The following is a 23,140-nucleotide window of genomic DNA, read 5'->3' on the forward strand; positions in this document are numbered from 1 at the left end:
TGCATGACATTCCATCGATAAGTTTCAAGATAAAATTAGGATGGTTGCTGGAGTGGGGTTAAATGACACAAAGTAGAACTTCTCCGCGAGAAATATTGTAAAGGGCGTGGGGCTGAGATTGGGGAAATAAGTTTAGAGCGAATTTTCACTAAGGAAAAATACTCAAAAAATCCCCAGCGATCCTTTCAAGGGATGATATGCTCTTGAGTGAATATCTAGAGGTCAATTGTCCCATCAGTAAAATTTATCCAGGAGGAGAAGTTATGCTCTAAGGGAGACCATTATTCTAGGGCGACGCTTCTGCGGGGAAAATAGACTCAGTAGTAATATTTTTTTTTCGTCTGCAGAAAATAACTCTAGAATAGAATCTCAGATGGAAATGAAATCTCTGTGACCAATTATGCGGAAGTAAAGTCGGTTGGAGAGTGGGGGACATATGCTGCCAAATGAGTATAAGTCATTGAAAAACTGGAAAAATCTGCACCTATCTGTATCATACAAATTTAGCATTGCACGCCAACAGTAAAGTAAGCTTACAAACGTATAAAAATTACCTGAAGGTGGAAACAATATTGGAATTAGAACGAAGAAATACTTGTAGAGCCTGTTTATTAAGTACTCCCTCGTAGCTGAACCATCTGTCTTCCCTCCGAGCTTCAACCTTCCACGTCATCTGTGGACCACACTTAACCGCTTTCGGACAGGACAGGGGCGTTGTACCGTCAACCTTGTCCGATGGGGCCAGGCCACTAACTCTTCCTGTTGCTGTGGAGCTCTTCAGACTATGTCGCACATTGTGAACAACTGTCAACTGACAAAGTTCCCCGGTGGACTGCTTACTCTGCAGGTTGCTGATGATGACGCGGTTAAATGGCTGAGCATCCACTGCACGCGATAATAATAATAATAATTAAGTACTAAAAAGTATGTCAAAGTAATCCAGCTTTATTATATTTTGAACCCACCATCCCTGGATTACGTATCAGAAACTATACCAAATTACCTACTGCGGCTGCCATTTAAAAAAGAATGGTGTCTTTTGTAAATGACCATTATATATGGGTTACCTGCTTTTCAAAATATGATCTGAATTATATTAAGAGTTATGGAAACATACACCCAAACAATATCACAACAAACAACCTAGGCAGTAATATTGCTTACTACGTTTAACAGAGACAAAATATTGGAAATATATTTGAAATCGGCTGGGTTAAATTAGATTGCAAGTCATTTTCATTCTGGTTGTATTTTCATCCTGTTTCATTAAACTTATAGAACAGTTGATATGCCTGCAAAGATACAACTATTGTAGGTAATCTAATAAAGAGGGAAAAAGTGGATTTAAAGTGTAATTACCATTCCATACTGGTGTTAACAAATGTCAAAATATATCCATCGGGTTGTTGTATAATACAAAATAGTTACTCTAGTTGCTATTAAAACGAACCACAGCATATAATGGAGATTTGCTCAGATTTCTATACCAAGAAATTAAGTTATTTTAGACAATAATTTTAAAAGATATATCTCATGATGAATATTTCATTTGAAGTCTGATTAAAATTGGACAGGAATTTTGAAATGTTATTGTGGAAACAAAAAAAATATATTTTCTGCGTGATTATTATAGAAGCTAAAGAGTGTTATGGAAGCCAAAAAAGAACTATTCGTTATAAAATGTTGATAATTATTTTTACAAACGTGGACCAATATGACTGATTTTTCTCACATATTTGATCTGGCTGCGTTGCAGATTAAGATATTGTCACATCTCTTCGTTCTTCGTGTGGTTTTCAGCTATTTGACAGAGATGTCTTCTTTGAATCATTAGTTCATGAAAGGCATATTATAAATGAATAACGTATGTTGTTGTATGTGCCTTTTTCACTTTCTATGAACATTCGTAGCCCATTTCAATAACATTTTTCATATGAAAAGTTTTTAAGTACCAAATTAGTATCATACTGAAGTTATGAAACAGAAATCTTCAGAACAGCAGTATGTCTGCATTTCCTTTTCGTATGTGCATCTACAATACCATACCGTTAAAGTTTCACAGAGGGGGTTTATGAAAATTCCAAGAACAAAGCGTACATAATCAAAGCACCCAAAATAATACATGTATGTGCCAGTAAGTTAAGGCCACTTGAAAAAGTATGCAATTTTGATTTTAAAGTTGGTACCCAAGGGTGCCTGCCGAAATGAAATTTTTCCAGGGAAGGAGGTGGGGGCAAACATGTAGTGGTCACGGATGTAGACCAAAATATATTTAGAAGTGAAATCTTGGGAGGGGAGAAATTGGCCCCGACTCATCCTTGCTCCTATGTGCGGGCGTCCATGTTTGTACCGCATAAAGTGAGACATCATACAAGCTTAAAGCTTGGTCTTAAAATGAATAAAGACCCATATCATAATTCAACGTGACACCAGAGTACACGTTATGTCTTTGGTGTCTTCCATGGAAACCACTAAGCTTCCATAGCAACCAAGTAGAAAAGATATTTTTCGAATCAAACTTTGTTTAAATTATATATCATGACTTTATTAGCTAAAGCAGGTGTGGCTGCGTTTGCGTGTCATTGGGAAAAGCACTTGAACCCTTTCTTCGGCATGATTTGCCATAAATGTAAAAGTTCCTTTAAACAAACAACTGACCCATCGTTTCAAAATATTTTTTAACCCATCACATCAATAAGCAAGCGATATATATGATTTACTTTGTTCACCTCTTTGTCTTCTTTGTTCATTCCATAATTCATAAAATTCTTCGCTTATAAACATAAATTTTGGGATCAACATGTGTGAACCAAATTAGCATTCCGTGCCACACTTTCTATGATTTATTGACAATAAATGATTAAAATATTGTCAATTTAAATTCCATTATTTTGACACATATTGCTATCACAATTACATTAAAGTTGCATCCTATCATAGATCTATGTTGCTTGGATTGCCCTTAAGAAATTTCCTGGGTTTACTCACAATTGTTGTAAGACTTGTGGCCCTCCTTTCTCTCTGAGCTTAACTTTTATAGTTTAAATCCTATTAGCATGACACTTACACTGTGTTTGCATATTGGAGTAAACGTATGCTGCAAGCATGAAAATTTGGTCACTGTTACATACTTTCCAGAACTGACGTATTTTGCTTAAAATGTGCCCAGGTTATAATGCCGCCAACGCAACATAAGATGACCTTGTGATGCAAATCAAAATTGGCCACTGTTATTGCTCAAAATAATCTGAGATCATCCCTACCCTTGCTGCATCTTTAGACCACTGCATATATTGACATTAAGCTTAACATGTGTGTGAATTTTGAGATAATCATTTGTTGCACACAAAAGTAAGGTCATTGTGACCTACTTTTAAGTACTTGATAAAAAGTTGTTACTATTTTTTGGCTCTAATTCAAACTCCATTTCATCTATTGCTTCACAAATTGCAGTAATGGTGCATCTCAGAATGAAGACATTTCATAGATTTCCTTTCACATGTTTTCGAGAATTTCAAACACTATATTGCTCAAATTATAAAACATTTTAACCAACTACCACTAAACGAGCATGCATACTGAAATTATATATATGTTACACACAAAATATAGGTTGCTGTGACCGAGATCCATTGGTTAATTGGTCACCATCAAAAAGATACTGACTCATACGATAGAAGTCGTGGAGCCTTGTGAGCTCCTGCTCACGAACTGCTCAAGCTTGAATGAGTAAAATATTGATAACCAGGAGTGGAGTAGCAGGTGCAACTGAACCATTATAAAGTCATGAAATTCACTTTGTTAAACCTATAAAATGATCTCTGAACTGCACAACGTACCGACTCTACTGATGAGTCTAAAAGGTCTTTAGTCGTTTCCTGACATAATTGCATGGAATTATTTTTTATAAATGAAGAGAACTTTATTATTTTGACAGAAATGTGTCTTACAAAAGCTCACTGTAATTTCCAACCCAAAATAAATGGGGTCTATCTATTTATATATCTATCTGTTTTTGGGCGATTTGAATATATAATGAATGTTTTTGGATTTTATGATCATTTTGAAATAAAATTTTATTTTAAAGGTCATAACTTCATGTACAAGGTTTAGGTAAATTCGATGATGATGATGATGATGATGACGAGACGATGATGAGAACGAGGGAGGTTACGATTTATTTGTTTATTGTCCCCTCACAAACAGCATAGCCTAATACAGACAGTATAATATATAATCGCCATTTATGCTATATTTTGTACCTCACAGATCAGAGATATCAATGATAAACTCTTTAAAGGCTTGCACTATACAAATGCCACCAATAGGCCTACATAATAATACATTTCACCATATGTCGACTATGTACACATACAAATTAAAATGTCGCCTGCTCATAGTACCGATCCATATGTCTGTCTATCTAACAGTAAATATAATGAATGCAGTATCTTCATCATAACTATTAGCTTATTTTTTTATTTATCGAAATGTCTATCTTGTATTATTCTATCTGTTCGTTGTTCATTATCTACTATCTGTCTGAGAGAGACCCACCGACCCACGGGAAGCTATTGGCAAGCTGTCTCGCATACCAACATTGGACGAGCCCGAGACTCAGACCCTTGCGGACAGAGGGGTGAAATGGAAATGATCGGGACAGGCGATCGCTTTAGACCATTCGCCATTCGGCCACCCGGTTCCCCATAGAGAGAAAAAGGTAACAAAATCATTCCTTTTTACTGTTTTCAATAGAGTATTTTTGATTATATAAATATAATTGCTGCTTCGTATCGCGTCAGAGCAGCTATGCTAGGCTGGCTCTCAAACAGTCGCGGAGACCACCGGGAGTGAAAATGCATATTTAGGGAGACAACTCCGCCATCCTTAGACCATGTGTCGGTGAATAAATCGTAGCAAAGTTTGTATTTAGGAATATATCTGTCTAGCAGCCAATTTCCGCAAAATCTCAGTTCAAGACTCTAGTATATAAAATATTTCTTCCTACTGAAAAAGCAAACAACAACATCCCCCCCAACTGCCCCCCCCCCAATACTAACAAGATAAAAGCTTCATTGTTTGATGGAAAATCGCCAGTGCCTTTATGGTGTTCCATTTACGTTTGGGTTGTGGATTAATATTAGAGATCAACACTTTTAATATTAGCCTACAATTCTACCTTTTCGAGCACATTATTTACAAAAATGTAGACTGCTAATATACAAGTGGGATAAATATATTTTAATTAACTGCCATGTCGATGACTCCATACAGCACCTTGTATATATATATATATATATATATATATATATATATATATATATATATATATATATCAAAGCACCTTGTATATGTGATTTCAAACACACATATACAATGATGCTTTGATATATATATATATATATATATATATATATATATATATATATATATATATATATATATATATATATATATATATTCAATTCTCATCGACTTCTAATAGAAGTAGTAATAATAGTAGCATCAGTAACATGACCTGTTTTTGTCGTCCTTTTTGTCAAATTCATACAATGATTATTATTATTATTATTATTATTATTATTATTATAGTATTAGAAATAAAGGTAATAATATGAATGGTGATAGCACTGTTTGTAGTATTTTTTTTATGCACACATTTTCAGCATGCTGATACGAACTCTAAGGCTTGTTTCGAAACGTTTTTAGTCTTCTAATGAGTTTTCTGTCGGTATTGGCTTTTATTTTCAATTACAGTAAATTTCTTTCACATTGTATGTAGGAATATTACATCTAGACTCTAAAAGCGATGACAAGTGGCATATCCGACAGAGCTTGGTCATTAATTAATGAGCATGGTGAGAGCATCCCTGATACATGTACCCCATGTTGACCTAGCTAGACTGTAGCATGTGACACTTTGTTGTTAACCATATGGAAGGTGAGTATAACCTAGTCTAACCTAGACAGTCTGGTATTTTGATGCTATACATTTATCATCAAATATAAACATTATTTTAAATAGACTTCTCAATACTAACGTTTATCTGTTTTCTTTTTATTTATGGAAGAATTTAAGTATATAATTTGAATACAAATAAAAGATGTTTGTCCATCTGCTGTATAAGAATTTTTTTTTTGTAGTTTGTAGATTGCATTCAGTAATTCCAATACTGCATATCACACTATCGGATAAACATGCCAGAGTACAACCTGGGCAAGATGCACTCACGTACGATGTTTGCCTTGGTTTGGTGTTGTACCGCACCGCATACACGGGGAGATTATAAAGTAAGGTAGCTTGCGCAGGGACAAATGACGGTAGGATTGGAACTCACACTCTTTCGGTCGCCAGTCATGTTCTGCCCGCTGGCCACTGAGCTACCGCGGTCACACATATTCATGGGCGTTTCCCCTTCAAGTTTAGCATCGAATGTCCTGACCGTGCCCAATTAGTAATTAATAAATCATCACATTAGCGGTTGGAGGTCAAGGGACTTACTCTTCCCGAACATGAGTAGAAACATCATACCTAATGTCAGAAAACTGGACAAAAGGACCTAGTACTTTCAAAAGAAACCTAACATATTGTATTAGGAAATTGAACATTTAGGAACAATTCAAATTTGCAAATTTCTTTCTACACACTGACTTTTTGTGTCTTTATTGGTACAAAATAATCTCTTAGTATTTCAACATATGTCAACAACTTGATGACTGAATCGAACGTCCAGCCAATCAATGCCATTAAGAGAAGTTTCTTTTTTTATTTTGCTATTTGTCGCCCTCCGCGTAAAGACATATATAAAATGTATTCTCTAAAATATTGTTACTGTTACGTTCGAATTTAAAATGTTGCTTGTGTTCAATATGCTGTATAAAACATTATTCCGATTGCGTCACATACATGCTATACGATATCGACTTTGCACCACGTGATTATACTTTGTACAAGCAATGTGTGATTCATTTTAACTACTACCGTAGCCTATCAAGATAGAAGACTTATAAACAATTTATGTGCGGACGAAAGATTCATACTTTAGTCAATATATACTGAGTATGGTGTATATGACAAAACCTAAAAGTAGGTAGAGGAGAAGTTGTGAATATACGTCAAGGGACTGCTAATGATCTACATTATAAGGTAAATGCTAAGCAGATATTCAACGCCGCAACAAGGAAGTTGTCGACACTTCAACTTCTATCTCTACATACCTATAACTGATTAGTGGAGTTTGTACCGTCAGACAAGTTCTGTATGAGGTAATAAACCTACATGTATACTGTACAATGGCAGAGACAAAGGAGTCTAGTTATAAACAGCCGAATTGTCCGATTTGTTTGGAAACGTTCGAGTCACCAAAAGTACTGACGTGTTTCCACACATTTTGTGAGAAGTGTATTTGTAGACATGTAAGCAGTCGGCGAACGGAGGGGGCACGGCAAGATACGATTTTGTGTCCCGTGTGTAGAAGTCACATCCCAGCACCTACTAAGGAGCAGACACCAGATGACTGGGCCGCGAAACTTCCTACCAACGCCATCATTGTTTCATTTTTGGCGACATCTCCGTCCAGCAAAGACGATCCAGTTTATTGCCAACCATGTTTGACGCTGACCAAGCAGCATAGCTCTGTGGCATATTGTGTCACGTGTTCGGAGTATCTCTGTAACAATTGTTACAGTTATCACAAGATTTTCAAGGTCAGCAAGGATCATACAATCACCGTTCAGTCAATGCCTTTACAGCAGGATCTAAATTCAATTCAGGAAGACATGTATCGTTGTTCTATACATTGTGAACAATACAAATATTTGTGTTCAGATCACAAAGAACTTTGCTGCAGTGACTGTGCTATTAAAGATCACAGAAAATGCGATGAATTGCTAACTATAAAAGAGTCATCTACAAATACCAAAGAGAGCCAAGACATTAAAAAATTATCAGACAATTTAGATGGACTTAAAAAGCTGTTTATCACATTTCGCGAAAATAGGTCGCTTAATTTAGAATCTATTGAGCAGCAAAGAAATGAAATAACCAAGGCAATTAAGGATTGGTCCGTCATGATAAAACAACTTTTGGATAGGCTGGAGAAAGCAGCTCTTGCAGAGCTGGATCAGATGAGTAAGCAAGAAACGGTGACAATATCGGATGAAATCATAGAATGTAATAGTGCAATAGCTGCCATAGAAACATCCGAAATAATGTTGATAGACGGTACAAAATCGGATGATGAGACAAAAGTTTTCATCACAATGACCAAAGTATCACAGCAAGCCCTTAAGTACAGGGAGAAATGTGACACAATGAAAACTAAATCAGAAATGGTTGAATTAGAATTTCATCGTGACGTCTCTTGTGAAGGAATCAGTAAAAGTTTGATTTCTCTCGGTAAAACGTTCAGAAGAGCTCGCAAAGTTTCAAACATATCATCTGATTTGTCATTTGCAACTACCAAAACACTACAACTTAAAATTCAACCCAGTTCAATGGTACATTTTAGCGCTAAGATTCCTGGTGATTATAAACAGTGTTTGATATATTCTGGTGTTTTCCTTCCTGATGATAGACTTGTACTGTCTGATTTGGGAAATATGAAATTAAAGATGCTTGATAAGAGTTTTCGGTGTATATCCAGTCTAAATATGGATAGTGCTCCTAACCACGTTTGTCGTTTGGACGATAGTACTGTGGCTGTAACTTTGTGGGCAAATATAAACCTCGTGTTTGCGGGCAATACACTGACACCACTGAGGAACATTCCTGTTGGCATCCCATGCTATGGTATAGCTTCCTACCAACAGAACATTCTAGTAGACATTGAAGGGGATTCTTTGCTTACATATGATACTTCATATAAAGTCATCAGTAAGATTAAGTCATATGACCATTTGAGTAGTGGGCACAATATGCACTGTGTCAGTCAGGATGGACAAAACATTTACTACACTACAAAGAATGTAATTGTAACCATGGATATGAAGGGGAACAAACTGAATACATTTCAAAGTAATGATCTTAAGGGTGCGTCGGGGATCACTGTAGACAAGAATGGTATTATCTATTGTTGTGGTTCTGAATCTAAGACTATAATACAGGTGACTCCAGAAGGGAGACAACTCGGTGTATTACTATCTCGCGATGATGGACTACGGAATCCTCTTGGTTTATGTTTGAATGACAGGAACGACGTGATTGTTGTATTTGAAGGAGGGTCAGACGACGTGAAAGTGTTCAAATTAATGTAAGATTATATTCTGATTACTCGTTCTAAGAGACCCTGCAAATTACTTTATTTTATTCAAAGCACGAAAGGGATCACTCCAGAGAAGAATGGTATTATCTATTGCTGTGGTTCTGAATATAAGACAATACAGGTTACTGCAGAAAGGAGGCAACTAGGTGTTTTACTATATGGCGATGATGGAATTCAGAATCATCTTGGTTTATGTTTGAATGACAGGAACGATGTGATTCTTGTATTTGAAGGAAACTAAAGCTTCTTGAAGGTTTTCAAATTAATATAACATTAACGCTCTCCAAATTGTTTTTTGAAAGAAAGAAGTTTTGAAGAAAAGCTAGCCTCATCTAGCCATTTCAAGAACAAGACATCACGCTTGAATATGTAAAGACATTAAGAAAGTAATCCATTTAAGGAGAATGTTATTCTAATCTTATTATGAGTATCGCAAGCTAATTGAATGATGCCATCGATTTTAGTAATTAGGAAAGTTAAAGGAATTCTTTGTTGGGATGTTTTGGCTATTGTGATATTAACACTATTGAATGGATACATATGGAAATGTCACGATAAATGACGTGCTCTTTTGAAATTAGATGAGAATCTGAACAGTTTGTTCCTAAATGAATAGGTAACCTTGATTGTTTAGTGTGCAAACAGTTTAATCACAATCAACTAAAGAAATGTTTCAAATTTTACATGCTGATTCACATAGATATGTAGTTTTTAATAAACTTGAAAACTTAGACATAAAATAGAAAATATTTATGTATCGTTTTCGAGTTAAAATTATGTTTTTCGTCACAATAGTCTATAGAAAAAATATGTAAAGGGGGAAGTAAGTCTCCATAATTACAGATTTCGACTCTGTCATCTATCTATCTATCTATATATGCACTTAATCGATTTTTGTTTTGTTACGTTAGTTAACATTTGCCTCAATACCTAAATAATAGAAAATGACCGACCAGTTAACAGCGACACTAGCATGTTAGATAAGTACATGCCTCCATGTGTTGATCAAAGTTTTTACACTGCCTCATGATATATAAGCGAAATCGTTGTTTGCTTTCATTGTCAGGAAATACACCTTATTGTATTCCTCAAAATGACATCCTGGACCAGGTTATTGTAAGGACTGAGTTTGGATTGGAAAAAATGAAAGTGATATATTAATCGAAGAGACAAACTTTAGACAGCAGATACCATCTAGTCTTTTTTGTTGTTGGTTGTTTTGGTTTGAACGGCGTGGCACGCGTGGCAGATGTCATTCCCTCGACTCTTATATAGCGAGTCCGACGCTCTACTATATATGTGCTAATACTCATCCAGCAATGAGAGAGAGAAAGAGCAGTACCCTCCCAGTTCATCTTCTTTTCCAGACTCTAAGATAGAGCTTGTCTGGTTCCTGCAAATTTTGACATTCTGCCTTTTCTTCTTCATCATACGAAAAACGCTAAATCCTCCGATTGGCCGGAGATGTGTCTAACGGTTGATCGACAACCATCGACCTTAACCCATCTGGAAGCACTCGTTATGCAACAGGCTATGTCTGAGTGCAGGCCATATTCCGTGGCCAAATTTGCCGTAACATAATAGCTTTAAATTCGCGTGTTCATTTCTTTATGTTTTCGTTTTAATTGCATAATGTTTCAAATTTCTTATTTTATTTTGAAGATAAAAGGCTTCTGCTAATCGATTTTTCTGGGCATTTAGCTATGAAACTTTGAAAATAGAGTCTGTGTCCTGTATTCATCACACATTGCTGTTCATTCAGTATTATGTTGACACTGATGACAGAGCTTCGCTTAAATTTGTTGCAACAATTTTAGATTTTAAAGCGAAATTTATTCAAGTTTGAGTTGCATGTATTTTCAATCAGCAAATTTAGCTGTACAGAGTTGTCGATGTGGTTAATTTCAAAATTGTTATTTTGAATTAAATTTCATGTGATACTCTAATTTGTATTATCGTTGAAATTGGTCATTATTTTAACCTCTAACGTATATATTCGTTTTCTCTGTTGGTTATAGTCTCAGTCGTGTTCTAACTCACCAGAGTGCAAGGCATGAGGTCAAGTATTTTTTAAATTGGGCGAAATCTGAGACAGACTGTAATACCTGGTCCGTCTAAGAAAAGGCGTATCATATTGAGAAGTTAGTTTAATTTGCAGCGTATAATTAAACACTATTATAATGAGGAATTATGTTTGGTTTTGGAAGGTTGGAAGAGACTTTGACTAATTGGTGTATACGATGATTGAAGAGTAAATATTAAATCACACCTAACCATTTAGAAACAAATTGTGTAGATTTCGATTTAATTTCCAATAGGTCAAGACATGTATAGTGAGATTCACATATTTATCTAATTAATCGTGTTAATCATTTTAAACACGAAGCTAGCTTTGCTCCAAACATTATTTCTTTTATAAAGTAGTAATTTGCAGATTCTCTGAAATAGAGCAATCAAAATGTGATGTTACATGAATTTGAACACTTTCATGTCGTATGAGTTTCCTTCAAACACAAGAATCACGTCCATCATCGCGAAATAGTAAAGCACCTAGTTGTTTCCTTTCTCGCAGTAACCTGTATTACAGTTTTAGGGTTAGTTGTTGTGGGGTTTAACGCCATTTTTCAGCACTCGATAGGCTATACATGGCGGCCATTATTAATGGTGGAGGAAGAACCCGGGAAAACCCCGAAAGAACCACCGACCCACGATAAGCTACTAGCAAGCTTTCCCACATACCAACATTGGCTGAATCCAAGACTCGAACCCCCGCAGACAGAGATGAGATGGCGAGAGCGCGTTAGAACACTCGGCCACTCGGGACCCCAGTTTTAGGGTTAGAACGAAAGCAGTAAATAATACCGTTCTTGTTTACTGTGATCACTGACGCGTCTTTAAGATCATAGCTTTTAAATATGTTTAGTTTTTTCTTCTTATTTTCCATTGCAGTTACGTTCCATGTAGTGTAATAAATGTTCTGTTCATCCGGACGGACGCAGTGTATATTATGCCAACTAATAAATCGTCAAATAACAAAATTCAGTCGATGATTTGTCTGAAGTATTATATCTAAACCAAGACTCTCTGTCACCATTTATGTTTATAATAATATTTCGTTGATTGGAAGCTATTCCATAACACATATGGCTAACACAAATGCTCCTCAGCGGTTTCAGGCATCACCCAGCGACGCGATTTTTATATTTGTTGTCACAGTGTTATTATTTATGCACACAACAAACGTCCTTAGGACAACAATCCGTCTTTTAGACTGGACATAAACTGAAAATACTTATCAAGCAACATTAATTTCTAATTTGCCTTATCAGCAAACACAAGCCTATCATCGGGATAGATAACACCCACATATAGAAAACATAATTTGTCTTCCATAGTAATCTTAGCGCTAGAGTTACTATTAATTTCCTTTGAATTTTGGATTCTGGATATTCAGCTGTTGCAAATGACGAGTTGTATGATATTTCGGGAATATTGCACGCCCTTCTAAACGTTTTCTCAAACTGAATTCATGGTTTTAATGATTCCTTCACAAGAGCTGTCACTATGAAGTTCTAATTCAACCACCTCTGATTTAGTTTCCATTGTGTCTCATTTCTCTCTATATTTAAGAACCTGCTGCTATACTTTGATCATTGTGATGAAAACGTTTTCGGACCTTAAAAATCGTGTGACAACTGTAACAACTGTTACAGAGATATTTCGAATACGTGACACAATATGGGACAGAGATCTGATAATAATAATAATAATAATAATAATAATAAACATTCTTTAACATGGATAACACATCTGGTCATGACTGACCCGTCCGCCATGTGGTCCTCAATTTTTTTAATTGGCTATGTTAATAAAAAATAAAAATAGAAAAAAAGAAACTAGAAAAAAGAAACAAAGAAAAAAGAAAGGAGAAAAATACAAGACCAGACACATACTCAGGTATCGTCGCACACTCATTCATCCATATTTAACATGAATGACTATGTGTGACTATACTGAGAAACATAATACATGTATGAACAATATTGAATACACAGGTACATACATTTCTACATAAGTCGTACGTATTATATATATGGAATAAGATCTGGGAATATCATTTATGAATATACTGATAACGTTTTCTATTCAGAGTTCTTTGATGATAATTTAACAGAATCAAGGGAATTTGAATTTCGTATTATCAGTGGTAAGGAATTCCATACAGTAGGTGATGATATAGTAAATGAGCTTTTGTAATGATTGGTTTTCGACCACGGAATCTGGAGATCACTGTTAGTCATCGATTACGCTCAGTATTTGACGATCATCGTTCAGTTAGGTTAGAGATATAATCTGGAGAAGGACCGTATAAAGACATATGTCATGATTCCTTTAAAATAAAGAATGCGTTTTTGTATAGGTAGCCATTGCAGACGTAAAAGCAAAACATTCGAGGGAGTCATAACAGGAAGTTTCAGTATTATTTGGGCTGCCCTTTTCTGGAGTGTATCGATTCTGGACAGATTATAACTGGATGTGTTTCCCCATATGGTACAGCCCTAATCTATCAGTGGTAGTATATAACCCGAAAAAAAGTTCAAGCGATTGGGGAGGTAGAAATTTGGAAACCAATGTTAACAGAGTTATTCTTTTGACTACCATTGCGCATAGGTGATCGATATGTGCATTCCAGCTGATATGCTGATCAATGCAGGTACAAAGCAGTTTTTGATTTTTGACAATAGATACGTCTAAGCCATTTTGAGTTAGAAGTAAATCCATGTTAGTAGATAGACGCTGCCTTGTTCCGATTGTCATACATTTCGTTTTAGAAATATTAATATGCATTTTGTTTAGATGACAGCAAACTGATATATTGTTGAGGTCGATTTGAAGTTTATTGTTAATGGAGTCTAGAGATTTACCAGATAAATGCAATCTAGAGTCGTCAGCGAAAAGATCTGTGGTAGAGTGCGCTGGATACAAGGCTAATTAATTGCCAAATAGTAGAAAACGAAGAGGCCATACTATGGATCCTTGAGTAACACCACTTAAGATATGACTATGTTCGGACGTATACTTATCCGTGCAAGCAACCTGGTGTTTGTTAGTGATATACGAAGTGAATCAGGCACATAAGTTTGGAGAAAACTTGTAGGCTGAAATTATATTAATAAGCACCAAATGGTCAACCAAATCAAATGTTGTTGTGTTTTGTTTAAAATCAATGAAGATTGCGCCAGTAAGTTCGCTTGATTCTACTGATTGTAGCCATTGGTCTATAAGTTTTGTCAATGCAGTTTGACATGAACGATTTTGTCGAAAACCCGATTCTGATTATGGAGGAGTTGGTATTTGTCAGGATATCTAAAAGTATGCTTGCTGACATGTTTTTCGATCATTTTTGAAAGTACTGTGATGTATGTTCAGCGTTAAACATGGCTGGTAATAGACAGTGTCATCCCTTGTTAGACTGAGATGATGCCAAAAAACGATCCAAAGATGGCGTTAGTGTGAAGTTCAGTGTCCCAATCATCTGGAGCCTGCTCGGTAGTAGGTACTGTGGTGGGACATCTACACACCGGCCACAATAACCGACCGTGTCCCCTCCACTCTCAGACTGCGTGCATGTCTACAATTACAGTTCTCACAAAATGTATGGAAACACGCCAATACTTTCGATGACTCGAAGGTTTCCATACAACTTGGACAATTCAGCTTTTTATTGCTGATGCCATTTCTCTCTGAAGTTGTAAGTGTATGTGCAAGATTCTTACACACTACAGTTCTTATGATAAGACAAAGTCCTTTAATACATTATAGGTACGTAGAGACAGACGTTGAAACTAACGACCTTTTAGTGGTCACTGATACGTAGATACGTAGATATAGACGTTGAAACTTCAATAACGACCTTTTAGTGGTCACTGATACATTATAGGTACGTAGAGACAGACGTTGAAACTTTAATAACGACTTTTTAGGGGTCATTGAATAGTCTCTTAGTATTGCCTTATAATAAAGATCATTCGCATTGTCCTTTACTTGTCCTCATAGATTTTTCCTGTGCTTATTTTCACCTTGTGTCATATATACCATACTCAATATACATCGACTAAAATATGAATCTATGGTCCGTGCATGAATTGCATGCAAGTCTTTTTTTGAAAATATTTGGTCATTTGGTCCAGTTTTCGGATACTAGACCCGTCTTTTCTGCACACGTTCAGTGGGAGTAGCCACCTCACCCACCCCAACCTCAAACGGTCAATGTTATTACTTGCTGATTCCTAACTGGCCAGGTCAAGACATTTGATGCTAAATGAATATGGGAAACTATCCTAAACGTACGTTAACGGGCAAGACTCGCGACTTAAGTGCGTGTTCGAAACCTACCGTCAGATCGGCCAAGATCACCAAAGATGGTTTGTCTCTGGTCAAGCTACTCTACTACATTTGCCGCGGCACTAAAAAAACCTCCAAGTGTTAATGTACTTATCAAACTAAGGCAAAAATCGGATATATGCTACCTATTAAACTGGTTGTACACTGACACATGTATCAGATAGACTAGACGTGCGGTATATAAATTAATAAATGCAACTAACAAAACTGCAAAACCATCAAAATTTGCTTATCAGCAGTTGGGTGAATATTTTTATTTAAAATACATACAATAACATTAGTAAAGGTTAAATATAGTGACTCTCCTGCCATACCGGTTCACAAAGAAACGCCTTCTACATGATACAGTCAGAACAAGAAGGAACACATGAATCTGTGATGCTCCCATTATACATAATATTTAATTATCTAACATTTGATAATCCGTCACTTGTCATCGCTTTTCGATGTTAGATGTAACATTCCTACAAATAATGTGAAAATATTTACTGTAATTTTAAAGTTAAAGACAAGTCAGGCAGATATATTATTAGAATAATTGAACGCATTGAGCCAAACTTTTGAGTTCGTATTTGCATACTGAAATTTGATGTCTAACCAAGTAAGTTAACGTGCACGCATGGGTAATATATATCTTGTGGTCGCACCTAAACGTGTCTCGAATATTACACGATTCAGTCGTATCTTTAGAATTAGGAGGAGTCCTCGAGCTTTGTGGTTGTGTAACCCCCGATGCTGCGGTTACTGGTGTCGGTGGTTCGAGGGAAATTCTGGTTTACTCAGCGTGTGTGTGGCCAAAGATTCTAAACCATTGGGTCTGAGGGATATTGACGATCTTGGGTGATAGTTCCACGGGTTTGGAGGAGTGGATCACACGAGGTCGTTCTTGACCGTTTGTCGGAAGCTACGGATAGGAAATATCTTGAAGTCATGTTAGATAACTTTTAATTCCTATTCTACAGAAGTTTGAACCCTTTCAAACAGTATTTAGATGAATTATACATTATTCAGCTAATTTATCAGTAAATATTATGATAATCAGACAGCTTTCTAAGGTTTTGACACTTGCACACAGAGAAACAGATGTATTCAAAAGATCTTTTTAATTAAATACCCTGGATTTAATAACCAGTATTCGAAAGGAAACGACGTAGCTCAACTAACTATCCATTAAATGTTTAACAAAACAGACATATTTTTTAACACTCTTAAATACAGAAAAACATATATTCTCATAATTATGAGACTCTCTCTCTCTCTCTCTCTCTCTCTCTCTCTCTCTCTCTCTCAGACCTTGGCTTGGCGCTCAGTATTAAGAGGTTAGTTTAGGACCTGTCGGGCTGGTGTTCGAAAAATATGACTAGGTGGGACATCATGCTACATGTCTGAGGTACGATGCCCCAGTGCTAGACATAACTATAAACTGCCACACTGCAGATATCGAAGCGATATCACTGAAAAATTGCTCAAACGACGTGAAATCTCTCTCTCTCTCTCTCTCTCTCTCTCTCTCTCTCTCGTCATTTAAGCATTTTTTGTTTCCTCCGGCGCTCAAATCACGTGAAAGATAGCAAGGTTTTTAGTTTCTCAAAATTGACCAGATCACCTGGATTACTGATATTTACCAAGTAACAAACTTCCATTTCTAGAAGTTGACCCCCATCCGGGAATCTGTTTTGCGACTTTGTTAGACTTATTACTGATATATTGAGAAAAAATTGTTGATCGTGCCTTAATACTTGAGAAGACAAGTTGTTTTATGTTGTGAAAAGTTTTGGGCTAATTATATTATTTTCTTCAAATTATTTTGAATTCAAGTGATTTTTTTCCCTCTGGAAGTACTAGTGCTTTAAATTAATTCTTGGACAAGGACATTTATCAAAATTTATACAGAATTCAAAAACTGTAATAATATTTTATGTGATTCAACAAGGCACTGTTGAAACAACAGCACTTCGCAGGTTACAAGAGACGTCATCGTGTTCCACTTTGGATTTCATCGGTATTCGAACTCAGTTTCATTCAGGACATATTATTACTAGGAATTCTATTATTTTTTTAATTCTTATTTTTTTATATTATTTGACTCGTAAAACCGTAAGTTTTTTTCTCATTCTTCAATTGATATTCTAGGGAAATAAAGTATTTGTTAAATTTTACAAAGCTTGTTGTCTTTACTTTTTTCCTGTTACTTTTTGTAAGAGCCTAGATTCGTAACAATGAACAGAAACAGCAGAATTTACATAACAACTAGTGAGTCTTCCAATTAATTTTGAATCTTTTCTTTATACATGTAGCTCCGCTTATGTGCAATAATATAAATAGCATGTATATAGATGATCCTTGTCTGTGTATGGGATCATTATGCTTATATGCTTAGTTACTGTTCTCTTCGTACATTCCTAATTTTCTTATCACAAGCTCATCTTACTAACGCACTGCTTGTCTTTCATAGATATGTTTCAACAAAATCTCAGCTTATGGCTCGATTTTCTTAGATTTTTTTTCTACTGAAATAAAATCAATAGAAAGACCCCCACCACCAAATAATAAAAACTTTATTATTTCATGGAAACGTTCAGTGGCATGAACAGTGTTTATTTTTGTATGTTTGTTATGTAGTTTTGGTTTACGCAGTATAATGCACGTATTTCTATCCTTGTTTGCGACTAAGCAAGGGATTTATATTAGTATTATAAGGCTACTTTTTTAAGAAATGTTTAGGACAGTAGGATTCTTATCGAGCAGGGTTAGGTTTACTTCTGAAACCTGTTATTTTGTAATTATTGTGCCGATAATGTGATCTATATAACCTACCGTGCATAACGTCATTACGTTTTACCTTATATGCCCGTGTCATGTATATTACACGGTATTGGACATGCGTTCAGCTGTGTAGAGCTGTCCAGAGTGTCTGGAGTGTCCAGAGTATCTAGAGTTTCTGGATTGCCTAGAGTATCTAGAGTGTCTGGAGTGTCTAGAGTGTCCAGAGTGTCTGGATTGTCCAGAGTATCTAGAGTGTCTGGAGTGTCTAGAGTGCCCTAGTGACCATAGCGTTCAAAGTTGTTGGAGTGATCGGGGTCGACGTGGTGCAAACTGTAAAGCCAACCACAGGAATAACCGTAGTTGAAAAAAAGTGTGCTGATGACGGAGTGTATCTCCTTACATATAATCTTGTAGCCGTGGGCTAATTTTGGGGTTCGTAAAACTCATTGTATCTTTCGGGACTGTAAAGATGAGTTGTATATATGTCTCTTTTTGTTTGCATAATTTCACTGTCTGAGTGAATTCATTTTACTACATAGGTAAAAGTCAACATTGTTTGCTAGCTGAGTAAACTATATCCATGTTTTCTTTGTAAAATTGCTGTGAACCATTCACCCCTTGACTTTGTATTTTGTAAAGTAATTTATTTGTATTTTTCATTATTAAATCTGTGCGTTCTTATGTTAATTAATCCAATATTTAGATTATATATACGCACACATTATTCATAACTAATTGCGCATTCAAGTCATTCATTATTAAAAAATGTATTCAAATCATCGTCAGAAGTGTTATGTTGTGAATCCGGAAATCCCACAAGGTTATGTTTTTACATTGAACTCCCTGAACACAAAATGTAGCTAACAAGATAAAGTATACTCGAAAAGTGAAGAGAATATCGTCTATTCCCTTTTAATATTTTTATGAAACTATTTGACGAATCAATGATGTTTAAATATGTATTCAGTTCGCAGCGTCTGCTAGAACAGCTGTGGTAATATTAGTCGTCCTTGTCATTTTCACAGAAGTATTAACAGTAATAGAAACCTAGGTATTGACACCAACGATGATGGCTCTTGTGGTGGTGGTGGAAGCAGTAGTTGTAATAATAGTAATTTAGGTATACACTGACACACGAAAAATCAATAACGACAGTAAGATTAAATTTAATTTTTTTTATTTGTGCACATACCAAAGACTAATTACAAAAATGGAATTAACAGCTGCCTCGCTTGGAGCTCAGCATTAAGAGGTTAGTGTTAGGACTGGTCGACCTGGTGTCAGGATAATGTGACTGGGTGGGACGTCATGTTACATGTCTGAAGCATGATTCCCCCACTGGAAATTGAAGGAAAGTGGCATGCCCAGGGACATACCACCTTTGGTGACGTGTGCCGATCTGACGGTAGACAAGTACCTTTTCAGTCCAGAGACTCGACCGTTAACACACGTTTACGAGGGTTTCCCATATCACATCTAGCATCATATTCATAAAATTAAAATCGTTGAGGACAAGGGTACTACCCCTTCTGATAATGAGTAGAAACATCAAGCCTAGTGGCCGAAAACTGGATCAAAAGACTGAATATTTTCAAAATCAACATTGGTAAACAAGTTGCAAATTTTTTACCAGTGACTTACTTTTTGTGTCTTGATAGGTACAGCAGCTGTCAATAACTTGATGACTAAATGGCACGCCCAGACTCTGCCACTCAATAAATTAAGAGGAGGTTTCCTTCTTATTTGCTTATTTGTCGCCTCCTGGTGAAGATCGAGTTCACCAAAATATTGCTGCGGTCACGTTTAAATGAGGAAAGAGTTGATTCTGGTTATTATGCAGTATATCACATTATACCGACTGCGTCATTTATGGTCTATACGATATCGACTTTACAGACCACGTGATTGGACATTGTACATCGAATGTACTGCTCGTTCGTTTTATCTATTACCGTAGCCTATCAAGGTAGAAGACTTTTATTCATATACAGACCATATATTCGTACATTAGTCGATATACATTGAGTTGGTTATATATTATCAAATGGGGTAAATGGAGGAAAACTATGGAGACACTTCAAGGACTCTGCGCATAATCTTCATTATAAGCAGGTATTCAATGTCGCGACAAGGAAGTTACTGAATTTTCAACTTCGACCACTACATATATATAATTTATCAAGGGGACTGTGCCACGTACACTGTACAATGGCAGAAGCAAAGGGTGCCAGTTATAAACAGTTGCGTTGTCCAGTTTGTTTGGAAACGTTCGTGTCACCGAAAGTACTGGCATGTTTGCACATATTTTGTGAGAAGTGTATCTGTAGACATGCGAGCAGTCTGATAGTGGAGGGGACACGACCAGATACCATTTCGTGTCCTGTGTGTAGAAGTCCTACCCCAGGACCTACTACCCAGCAGACACCAGATGATTGGGCCGCTAAACTTCCCACCAACGCCATCGTTATGTCGTTTTTGGAGTCATCAAAGTCTGACAAAGATGTACCTGTCTATTGCCAGCCATGTCTGACGGTGAGCAAATGGAATTTCTCCGTGGCGTACTGTGTCACGTGTTCGGAGTATCTCTGTAGTAATTGTTGCAGTTATCACAAGATTTTCAAGGTCAGCAAGGATCATACAATCACGGTTCACTCAACACCTGTACAGCAGGATATAAATTCAATTCAGGAGGACATGTATCGTTGTTCTTTCCACTGGAAAAAATACAAATATATATGTTTAGAGCACAAAGAATTTTGCTGCAGTGACTGTGCTTTTAAAGATCACAGGAAATGCGATAAATTGATGACTATAAAAGATGTATCTAAAAGTACCAAAGACGGTCAAGACTTTAAGCACATATCGGATAATTTAAATGGACTGAAAAAGCTGTTTATCACATTACTCGAAAGTAGGTTAAATCAAATAGAATCCATTGAGCAACAAAGAACTGAAATAACCAAGTCAATTAAGGAATGGATCGTCATGATAAAACAACTTATTGAAAGGCTGGAGACAGCAGCTCTTGAAGAACTGGATCAAATGTGTAAGCAGGAAACGGTGACAATATCGGATGAAATCACAGAATGTAAGAGCGCAATAGCTGCCATAGAAACATCCGAAAGAATCACAATAGACGGTACACGATCAGATGATGAGACAAAAAATTTCATTACAATGACCAAAGTATCCCAGCAGGTTCTTAAGTATAAGGAGAAATGTGACACAATTGAAACAAAATCAAAGGTGGTTGAATTAGAATTTCATCGTGACGGTACTTGTGAAGGAATCATTAAAAACTTGAATTCACTCGGTAAAACGTTCAGAAGGGCGTGCAATATTCCCAAATTGTCAACTAACTCGTCAGCGACCGACAAAGTACACCGAAAAACACAGCCCAATTCAATGTTAACTTTTAGCGCTAAGATTCCTGGTGATACTAAAGTATGTTGCATATATTCAGGTGTTTTCCTCCCAGATGATAGACTTGTACTGTGTGATATTGGAAATGGGAAATTAAAGATGCTTGATAAGAGGTTTTAGTATATTTCCTTTCTAAAGATTAATGACACTAGGCACATTTGTCGTGTGGGTCATAATACTGTGGCTGTAACTTTGGGGGAAAGTATAACCCTCGTGTCTGTGGGTAATACGCTGACACCACTGAGGAGCATTCGTGTTGGCTGCAGCTGCTTTGGAATAGCATCCCATCAACAGACCATTATTGTAAATATTGGTAGATATTTTTCAAATTCATTGCTTACATATGATACGTCAGAGAAAATCATCAGTACGATTCAGTCATTTGACAGTTTGAGCAGTGTGTATAATATACACTGTGTCAGTCAGGATGGACAGAACATTTATTACACTACAAAGAATGTAATTGTTAGCATGGATATGAAGGGGAACAAACTGAATACATTTGGAAGCAATGATCTTCAATGCGCATCAGGGATCACTGTAGACAAGAATGGTATTATTTACTGCTGTGGTACAAACTCTAAAACTGTAATATCGGTCACTCCAGAAGGGAGACAACTCGGTGTGTTACTATCTCGCGATGATGGACTACAGAATCCTCTTGGTTTATGTTTGAATGACAGGAACGACGTGATTCTTGTGTTTGAAGGAAAGTCAAACGAAGTGAAAGTGTTCAGATTAATATAACATAACATGTTGATTGTTGTGTTTCGGACACTTGGCAAAATACTTCCTTTCAAGGAAATGTTGTTGGAGAAACACAAGTTTCATCTGGTGATATGAACAAAAAGAGATCACCCTGAAACATGCGAAGAAACCATCAAAACAATGCATTTGTTTCCTTTCCTCAATCACATGTTCTAACGATCTTATTATGAGTATAACATACTTATCGTTAGATGTCATCGATCTTAGTAATTAGGAAAGTTGCTCATGCTTTTTTTTCTTGTGTGATATTGACATGAAGCAGCAGAGAGGGTGAACAGACCATAGAATTCCGACAAAACAAATAAAACAAACAAATAAATCATCTCGTAGAAAGGTCCAGATTTTACAAATGAACTTTCCTTGAGATGTTTATTTTTGCAATGACCGATTGTGCTAATAAAACCTCAGTTTGAAATAGTATCTGAAAAAATAAAGTACTCTACGTGTTTATTTATTTCTTGTTTATTTTTTTGACGACCAACGTTGGTAGGTACCCTCTCTGCTGCTCCTCTTTT

The 23,140-nt window shown here is 36.2% G+C and overlaps 2 protein-coding genes across 2 annotated transcripts; both read left to right on the plus strand.

Moving 5' to 3' along the window:
* The first annotated feature begins 6,992 nt into the window (after positions 1 to 6,992).
* On the plus strand, positions 6,993 to 22,872 carry LOC149799590 (uncharacterized). Its single transcript, XM_089958216.1, has 3 exons — positions 6,993 to 9,251; positions 18,560 to 18,677; positions 21,978 to 22,872. The coding sequence occupies exons 1-3, from the start codon at positions 7,294 to 7,296 to the stop codon at positions 22,602 to 22,604; spliced, it is 2,703 nt and encodes a 900-aa protein (XP_089814342.1). The 5' UTR covers positions 6,993 to 7,293; the 3' UTR covers positions 22,605 to 22,872.
* On the plus strand, positions 20,394 to 22,013 carry LOC149799591 (protein meiotic P26-like). The gene has a single exon (XM_089958933.1). It carries the CDS (start codon positions 20,643 to 20,645, stop codon positions 21,975 to 21,977), a length of 1,335 nt encoding a protein of 444 aa, XP_089815059.1. The 5' UTR covers positions 20,394 to 20,642; the 3' UTR covers positions 21,978 to 22,013.
* Positions 22,873 to 23,140: the final 268 nt, after the last annotated feature.

This window comes from Sinohyriopsis cumingii, chromosome 5, assembly GCF_028554795.1.
Source record: "Sinohyriopsis cumingii isolate HCF-2022 chromosome 5, ASM2855479v2, whole genome shotgun sequence".
Taxonomy (NCBI): domain Eukaryota; kingdom Metazoa; phylum Mollusca; class Bivalvia; order Unionida; family Unionidae; genus Sinohyriopsis; species Sinohyriopsis cumingii.

What these genes read in the sequence shown, in the direction of transcription:
- LOC149799590 (XM_089958216.1), top strand. Translation starts at nt 7,294, where the DNA reads ATGGCAGAGACAAAGGAGTCTAGTTATAAACAGCCGAATTGTCCGATT. An exon ending in GTGAAAGTGTTCAAATTAAT is followed by an intron (nt 9,252 to 18,559) that starts GTAAGATTATAT and finishes ACATGCGTTCAG; the next exon opens with CTGTGTAGAGCTGTCCAGAG. An exon ending in GAGTGTCTGGATTGTCCAGA is followed by an intron (nt 18,678 to 21,977) that starts GTATCTAGAGTG and finishes AAGAGGTTTTAG; the next exon opens with TATATTTCCTTTCTAAAGAT.
- LOC149799591 (XM_089958933.1), top strand. Translation starts at nt 20,643, where the DNA reads ATGGCAGAAGCAAAGGGTGCCAGTTATAAACAGTTGCGTTGTCCAGTT.